The sequence below is a fragment of the Oncorhynchus nerka genome, linkage group LG10, assembly GCF_034236695.1.
Source record: "Oncorhynchus nerka isolate Pitt River linkage group LG10, Oner_Uvic_2.0, whole genome shotgun sequence".
Lineage (NCBI taxonomy): Eukaryota > Metazoa > Chordata > Actinopteri > Salmoniformes > Salmonidae > Oncorhynchus > Oncorhynchus nerka.
This window is the reverse complement of record NC_088405.1, coordinates 51276126-51284891: the sequence shown is the minus strand read 5'-3', so window position 1 is coordinate 51284891 and position 8766 is coordinate 51276126. Positions and strand designations below refer to the sequence as shown.

The window sequence follows — 8766 nt, the reverse complement described above, 5'->3', positions numbered from 1 at the left end:
TCGTTCAGAAAGTCTGGGTAGTAGTATCCAGTGGTGGATTTCGGGGATAACGGCAACAACTTGCCATGCTCAGCATTGTTCAGTTGCAGTCTCTAGTAATGTCAATACACAAGAGTGTCTTCTCTCTGTTCAATCAGCCCAGCTCATTGGCAACAGCCAGCCCTCTCTCTCTCTCTCTCTCTCCCTCCCTTTCTATCTCTTGCTCTCTCTCTCTCTATCCCTCTGCTAATCTTTCTCTCCCCTTCTCCTCTCTCTCTGTTCAAACCCTCCCTCTCTCTCTCTCTATGTTCCCCCCTCCATCCCTCTCTCTTGCTCTCTCGCTCTCTCTCTCTCTCTCGCCCTGAGTAATGGCCTGCCTCTACCTTCCTGTCACCATGATGAGAGGTGGTGCTGGCTCTGCTCTGTTCCCCTTTTTTCATGCGTGTCCTTTCAACCGACCAGGCAATCCCAGCTGAGATCTCTATCGACCATGATTTAGCTGATATAGCTACGTTTTTGCTTTCTCGCTCTCTCTCTCTCTCTCTTGCCCTCCTCTCCCACGCTGTCTCTCCTTCCCCCGCTCTCTCCCTCTCCCCTCATCATCCAATCAATTCCCTCTTCTGGCATCCCTTTCACCCTTGCACTTTCTCATCCGCTCTCCCTCTCGTCTGGTGTGTTTATTCTGTCAACATAGTCCCTGTATCCTACCCATCACAGTTCCCCCTTCAACTCTCACTGAATCCAAATGTTCCTTATGGGAACATCATTAGATAGCGATGTATGATGAAGTTCCGTGCTACACATACTAGAAATTAATACAGAGCGAGAGCAAGTTAGGGATGGCTGCATGTGGTAATGCAAGAGCGAGGGCGACGCATGTCATCGAATTCTGACTGGAACTAAATAATTCAGCAGAACCAGGGACCAACCATTGTTTTCTTGGTCATGGGGGTATTGTCTGCATCTGGTACCTGAATGTATTGCCTGCTATTTTTAGATCTCCCCTCTCCCTATATTAACATTCCAAAGCCTCTTTATCCCAGGTACACCACCACAGAGACATGCACATCTGTCCTCCTGATGTAGCAGTTTTGACAGTTGAGCTGAAGTGGTCTCTTCCTCTGCAGTATCCTGCTTTTCTATGGCTTGGAGGTCTGTCTGTACATTGGCTGTAAATCAGTAGCCAGGGATGTGTATTTATTCTCACACCCCGTGTTCTGGCTTCTGTGTCTTTCTCTGCACTGTGGCTGCCTGCTCTCCCTCGCTCGCCAACCTCTCTCTCTCTCTGCCGCTCTCTCTCCCTCTCTCTCTTTCTTGCACACACAGAGACTCACTCTCACTCACACACACACACTCACACACACACACACAGGAACCCGCTGCACCTCACTCTATCACAGTCTCTGACTATGCCTTCAGAAGAGCATTGCGCTGTGTGCTGTGCTCCCTCGTCAGTGAGCCCGTAGCGACCAGCTCAGGCTGTTACTTCTGATGTGCGTCTGGAGTCCAGGCTGTCCTGGGATTTCAGCCTTCCACGATTCAGGAAGTCGATGCTCAAGCCGCTGCTCCAGTTTTAATTAGCATGGATTTCGCCACGGCAGCAGTCGGAGTCAACGTCTTCTCAGCCATCTACACCGTTTCGGCGAGAAGGAATTTACTGCTATCATCCATATCCAGCTGCGTGTCATTGTCAATGTGAGCATCCTGGAGAACGGAGAAAAGGAGAGGTGAAGGAAAATGCAGCAGTAGTCTGTACTTCATGCGCTTGGGCAGCAGGTGGAGGGTGAGGGGGACAAGGATGCGGTGTCTGGAGCGCTGACTGCTATCCCACATCTAGAGGTGTTTCTAGTGGTGCTCTGACCCGCCAGAGGTGACCATTCAGAGGGGTTTGGTCACTGGGAATGTTTATTTGTTGATCTTCTGTGTTTTTCTTTGACCGCGCCGCTGCAGCTCTTGCTCCCCTATTCCCGCCCTCTCCTCCCTCTCCTCCAACTATATGGAAACAAGAGAGTGCTGGATTCTGTATCTCCCTCCATCAGCTTGGATCTTTTCTTCCAAATGAAATGATCTTGTTTCCTGTGGGGAGGTCTCTTATCTGTTCCTCTGCAGTGTGGGGGCTTTCGTCTTATTGGGTATTAGTCTTAGCTGCCCCCTCCCCACTCTGTTTTTTCATACTTTAATTTCATAATGGAAATTTATATTTCTAAATTACTTATAGATTCAGCATTGTGTCATCAACATGCTTTTTGATAGACATTTTGGTGCCTAGAAGCTGACCTGGAAGATATTGTTTTGGGATGATTACACACCACTGCTTGGTATTTAATCCTCAGTTCAACGTATCAAAACATGGTGTGAACAAACAGAAATAGGATTCTCACTCTGGGATTTCATTGTCAGACACAATAACTGGATTTTGTCTTTGTTTCACTTCCTCAGCAGAGGTTTTCCCCTCCAACCATTACTAAGGAGAGATCTGGTCATATCTTTACCATTACCCAGTCCCTAGGATTATGGAGGGAACAGGCTTGGCGGCCCACTGAGATGTCCTGTCTTCGTGGGGTGGGACTGAGGGAGGCCCTGGGGGGCCCCTGTGCCAATCTGGAGGTTATGGTGGTGGGGAGTAGACTCCCACCAGGGGGCCCTGAGCTGGGCCAGGGGTCAGGCTGGAGAATCCTGGGCCTAAGCTGCTGGTGGAGGCTGGCGTTGTCATTGGCCTTGCTGGCTGCACTCCCCATACAGGCAGGGACTGCTCGTGTGTCTTCCAGCCTAAGCACCACGCACCATGTCCACCATTTCCACAATAAGCACGGCACGGTACCTATCGCCATCAACAGGATGCCTTTCCTCACCCGAGGAGGCCATGGTAAGGAAACGATCTCTCCTCATTATAGAACTGCTCTTACACGCTTCACACTCTGTCTCTTGAGTCTGGTCCATGTCCAAACAGTTAGTGGAGGAGTTAGTGGATGGTTTGGCTGAAGGTGTAGTAGAGGTTGGGTTGGGTCATTGGTATTTGTTGGGTCAGTGGTATGGGTTGGTTAAGTGGTATGGGTTGGTTTAGTGGCATTTGTTGGTTCAGTGGTATGGGTTTGTTGAATGAGTTTGCTCAAGTAGACAATTGATAGCAAGGCTGTGGTGTTTGTGAGGATGGTTATACTGGCAGGGCCTGGTAGGGCTTGGCATTCTCTATTTTTCTTCAAACTTATGGCAATTCACTATATATATATATATACACACAGTGGGGAGAACAAGTATTTGATACATTGCCAATTTTGCAGGTTATCCTACTTACAAAGCATGTAGAGGTCTGTAATTTGTATCACAGGTACACTTCAACTGTGAGAGACGGAATCTAAAACAAACCATTAAGAACTCATCAAACCAAAGGACAGATTTCCACCGGTCTAATGTCCATTGCTCCTTATGTGTATATATATATATGTGTATATGTATATATATATATATTTTTCCTCCCTCATGATGCCATCTATTTTGTGAAGTGCACCAGTCCCCCCTGCAGCAAAGCACCCCCACAACATGATGCTGCCACCCCAGTTTGAAGTCGGATGTGTGTTCAAACTGGGGTGGCAGCATCATGTTGTGGGGGTGCTTTGCTGCAGGGGGACTGGTGCACTTCACAAAATAGACGGCATCATGAGGGAGGAAAATGATGTGGATATATTGAAGCAAAGTGTCAAGACATCAGTTAGGAAGTTAAAGCTTGGTCGCAAATGGGTCTTCCAAATGGACAATGACCCCAAGCATACTTCCAAAGTTGTGGAAAAATGACCTAAAGACAACAAAGTCAAGGTATTGGAGTGGCCATCACAAAGCCCTGACCTCAATCCCATAGATAATTTGTGGGCAGAACTGAAAAAGCTTGTGCGAGCAAGGAGGCCTACAAACCTGACTCAGTTACACCAGCTCTGTCAGGAGAAATGGCTGAAAATTCACCCAATTTATTGTGGGAAGCTTGTGGAAGGCTACCCAAAATGTTTGACCCAAGTTAAACCACTTAAAGGCAATGCTACCAAATACTAATTGAGTGTATGTAAACTTCTGACCCACTGGAAATGTGATGAAAGAAATAAAAGCTGAAATAAATCATTCTCCCTACTATTATTCTGACATTTCACTTTCTTAAAATAAATTGGTGATCCTAACTGACCTAAGACAGGGAGTTTTTACTAGGATTAAATGTGGTCAAGTGCTGCAGAGATGGTTGTCCTTCTGGAAGGTGCTCCCATCTCCACAGATGAACACTGGAGCTCTGTCAGAGTGACCATTGGGTTCTTGGTCCCCTCCCTAACAAAGGCCCTTCCCCCCTGATTGCTCAGTTTGATCGGGCAGCCAGCTTTAGGAAGAGTTTTGGTGATTCCAAACTTCTTCCATTTAAGAATGATGGAGGCCATAGTGTTCTTGGGACCTTCAATGCTGCAGACATTTTTTGGTACCCTTCCCCTTGAAACAATTCTGTCTCGAATCTCAATGGACAATTCCATCAACCTCATGGCTTGGTGTTTGCTCTGACATGCACTGTCAACTGTGGGACCTTAGCCTAGTGGTTAGAGCGTTGGACTAGTAACCGAAAGGTTGCAAGTTCATATCCCTAAGCTGATAGGTACAAATCTGTCGTTCTGCCCCTGAACAGGCAGTTAACCCACTGTTCCTAGGCCATCATTGAAAATAAGAATTTGTTCTTAACTGACTTGCCTAGTTAAATAAAGGTAAAAAAATAAATATAGACAGTTGTGTGCCTTTCCAAATCATGTCCAATCAATTAAATTTACCACAGGTGGACTTCAAGTTGTAGAAACATCTCAAGGATGATCAATGAAAACAGGATGCACCTGAGCTCAATTTCGAGTCTCATAGCAAAAGGTGTGAATACTTATGTAAATAAGGAATTTCTAAAAACCTGTTGCCATTGTGGGTAAATTGAATAAGATTTGTTTGGTTTAATCCAGTTTAGAATAAGACTAATGTAACAAAATGTGGGAAAATGGAAGGGGTCTGAACACTTTCCGAATGCACTGTGTGTGTATATATTGATTTTGTTTTCTCTAAATAATATTTGTGACACAATTAAAGGTCAAACACACTGCATTTCAAACAGTCATCAATAATCTAACGAACTCAGGGCTTGTTGAATTATACCTAGGCTAAACATCTAGCTTTCAAGTCTGTCTATGAAAATGCTACTTTTTGTTACAAATTTAACCAGAACCATGCATAATGCACATTCACTAATAATGACCAACTCATAAACAATCTCTCAAGCACAAGCCCACGTGGAAGTCACTAGCCAGCTAATCTTTATATTTCACGTTTATCCAACTTGTAACTATTTGCTAGCTAAAAAGGCAGAACAGTTGAAATGTTCTGAACATACCCTTCTGTCCGTCTCAAACTGTTTGAAATAGAGGTATTCACATTAGCTAGCTAGGATAATTGAGGCTGCATTGTATTCTCTCGCTCATCCTACAGCTACCAATAACAACTCCATTCAGAATATTATAGCAGCCTACCTGTTGGGTCTTTGTCGTTGTAGCCTGTTCTGCTCCTTTAACTTTTAATTCCATCGTCCATTGATTAGATATCTCCTAACTTCTGCCAGCACGGAGGCTCTATGACTGTTGCCTATTGCCGCGTTGACGACTTGTGATTGGCCAACAACAAGCCACATGCGGCACGCTCCACTCTCACGCAAAGCAGAAGAGCAGTAGCATTAATGATACAATTTCTCTCTCTTTCTCAGTGGTGGAAAAAGTACCCAGGGGTCATACTTGATGTCACGTTCGTTTGTAGAGATGGACCAAGGCGCAGCGAATGTAGAGTTCCACATGCTTTAATAATAGTTCAACTTAAGAAAAACAAAAACATTCAACAATAAACCAACAAACCGTGACTACAGAGGTGCAAAGTGCACTAACACCAAACACAGTAACATAAACAATATCCCATAACCCACAGGTGGAGAAAATGCTACTTAAGTATGATCCCCAATTAGAGACAATGATTACCAGCTTCCTCTAATTGGGAATCATACAAATCACCAATAATAGAAAATAATTCTAGAACCCCACAAAGAAATAATAAACTAGACTAAAAAACCCTAGTCACGCCCTCCCCTACTCTACCATAGAAAATACAGGTTTTCTATGGTCAGGACGTGACACTTGAGTAAAAGTAAAGATAACATAATAGAAAAGGACTCAAGTAAAAGTAATCCAGTAAAATACTACTTGAGTAAAAGTTTTAAATATACTTAAGTATCAAAAGTAAAAGTATAAATCATTTCAAATTCCTTATGTTGGCACTATTGGCACTATTTTCTTGTTTTTTTGTATTTACGGATAGCCAGGGGCAGGCTCCTACACTCAGACAAAGAATTGACTCCTATTTACAAACAAAGAATTTGTGTTTGTCAGATCAGAGGCAATAGAGACGACAGGGATGTTCTCTTGATAAGTACGTGAAGTGGACCATCTTCCTGTCCTGCTGTGCATTCAAAATGTAACTAGTACTTTTGGGTGTCAGGGAAAATGTAGTACTTTAAAATTACTTTAAACCACTGCTCTTTCTCAATGGCATCAGTATCTTCGGATCTGTACGGGCCCTTCCAGACAAAGTAAGTTAAAGTTACATACTGTATACCCGAGACCCTTGACAATCGTATCAGATCAGACCTGTGACATTGTTTTTCAATTGTGGATCCGGACCAGCTTGGGTCCTGGATCGGGTCTCAAGTATTTGGGTACAGGTGGATCCGTGAAGACCTCTAGTTTGAACAGCATGCTAGCCTGTCCACTTTGTTCAGATGCTGAAATCAAGTGGCTTACCTTATGCCTCAGAGTGAGAACAGGTTGCCATTTCCTTATATAATTGTGTTTTATGCTTATTGCATGTTTATGAAACAGACTGGACAGCTAGTAGAACAGTATTTGGCTAAGTTAACCTTGGAACCTTCTCCTCTATTACAAGAAAACATAATGTCTCAATGTGTTTCGGTGTCCAGTTGACTCATTCTGTGGGGCCAAACCTCAGATGCAAATAGCGAGTTGAAACCGCTTGTCAGAGAGGAAGAAGTGATCTCTCATCTGTGTTGTTGTGAATGGTAGCCGGAGTGGCTTGGTGTGTGTGTGCACATGTGTGTGTGTGTCAACAGAGAGTAAGAGGGCGAAGCGAGAGGTTTCACTCTCGCCAAAATAAGCCCAATGTGTTTCTATGGGCTTATTTTTGTAAGACATGAACATCTCGTCTTTATATATAGATCTCTAGTGTAACGGGGAAGGCGCATACAGCACAGAAGGAGCGAAGGAGACGGTACCAAAAAGACAACATGAGAACAAGCGCACATAAGCGCTCATAAAAAATACAAAATTAGAGCTTTGATTCTGCGATACAGGCATTTGATATATCGTGCAAACAAATACATTTTAATGATATATTTTGGATATATTACCCAACCCAAGGCCCAGGGCTGTGGTGTTTGAGAGGACGGTGATACTGGCAGGGCCAGGGCTGTGGTGTTTGAGAGGACGGTGATACTGGCAGGGCCAGGACTGTGGTGTTTGAGAGGACGGTGATACTGGCAGGGCCAGGGCTGTGGTGTTTGAGAGGACGGTGATACTGGCAGGGCCAGGGCTGTGGTGTTTGAGGGGATGGTGATACTGGCAGGGCCAGGGCTGTGGTGTTTGAGAGGACGGTGATACTGGCAGGGCCAGGGCTGTGGTGTTTGAGAGGACGGTGATACTGGCAGGGCCAGGGCTGTGGTGTTTGAGCGGACGGTGATACTGGCAGGGCCAGGGCTGTGGTGTTTGAGAGGACGGTGATACTGGCAGGGCCAGGGCTGTGGTGTTTGAGGGGATGGTGATACTGGCAGGGCCAGGGCTGTGGTGTTTGAGCGGACGGTGATACTGGCAGGGCCAGGGCTGTGGTGTTTGAGAGGACGGTGATACTGGCAGGGCCAGGGCTGTGGTGTTTGAGAGGACTGTGGTTGATATGACGGTGTGTGATGGATCCCTCATTAACCGTGCCATGTGTGGACCAGCCGTAGTCTCTCTGCATCGCTGAACTCTTTCATGTGCTCATCAGTCTTGGTTGCCTTTTCCCCATGGCGCTGACTACCTGCCTTCATCCAGAGAATAGCTCATCCTGTTAACCCAGTCAGTAGTTTTAGATGCTATAGGGTCTATAAAGCCCCTCTGTGTATTCTGTATGGACTAGGAGTACATATCAATGTAATGGGATTAATTCTAATCCCATCAGTCCACGATCATTCAGAGAGTGTTGAGGTTGTTACTCCAAAATAATAATATGTTACCTATTACTCATTACTTCTTTCAAGATTAACAAATTACTTCACTCATTACTCCCTGGGAAACGTAATTAGTTACACTACTCTTTATATTACTTTTGAGTTACACCTCAAAGTAATGGGACTACTTCCACGCTGAGAAACCATGTTTTAGACGCTTCTGCCATTTTTCATCTCCCTCACTACCGCAGTTAGTAGTTGTGCGTGTGTAAACAGGAAGTTGGTGAGAAGACAGTTGGAAGTTGGTGAGACACCGGATGAAAACAATTAGAATCTGGGGGTGGGGAGGATTGTAAATATTGCCCCGACAGCGAGAAAATGATAATCTCCATGAATATTTATTTGGGTCAACAACTGTAATAGGAAGGGAATGATAACACAGGTATCAAAGTCATGAGGACATTTTCTTGATCAGTAACTGTAATGTTATGACTCAAATTGGAACAGTACTCTGTTATTATTAC

The 8766-nt window shown here is 44.8% G+C and overlaps 1 protein-coding gene across 1 annotated transcript in view; it reads left to right on the top strand.

Annotated features, from left to right (window-relative positions):
• The first annotated feature begins 1396 nt into the window (after positions 1 to 1396).
• The window catches only part of LOC135573758 (neurexin-2-beta-like), a 104549-nt gene continuing 97179 nt past the window's right edge, over positions 1397 to 8766 (top strand). Inside the window, 1 exon segment of the mRNA XM_065023523.1 lies at positions 1397 to 2845. Coding sequence (XP_064879595.1) covers positions 2524 to 2845 — 322 coding nt within the window. The 5' untranslated portion in view covers positions 1397 to 2523.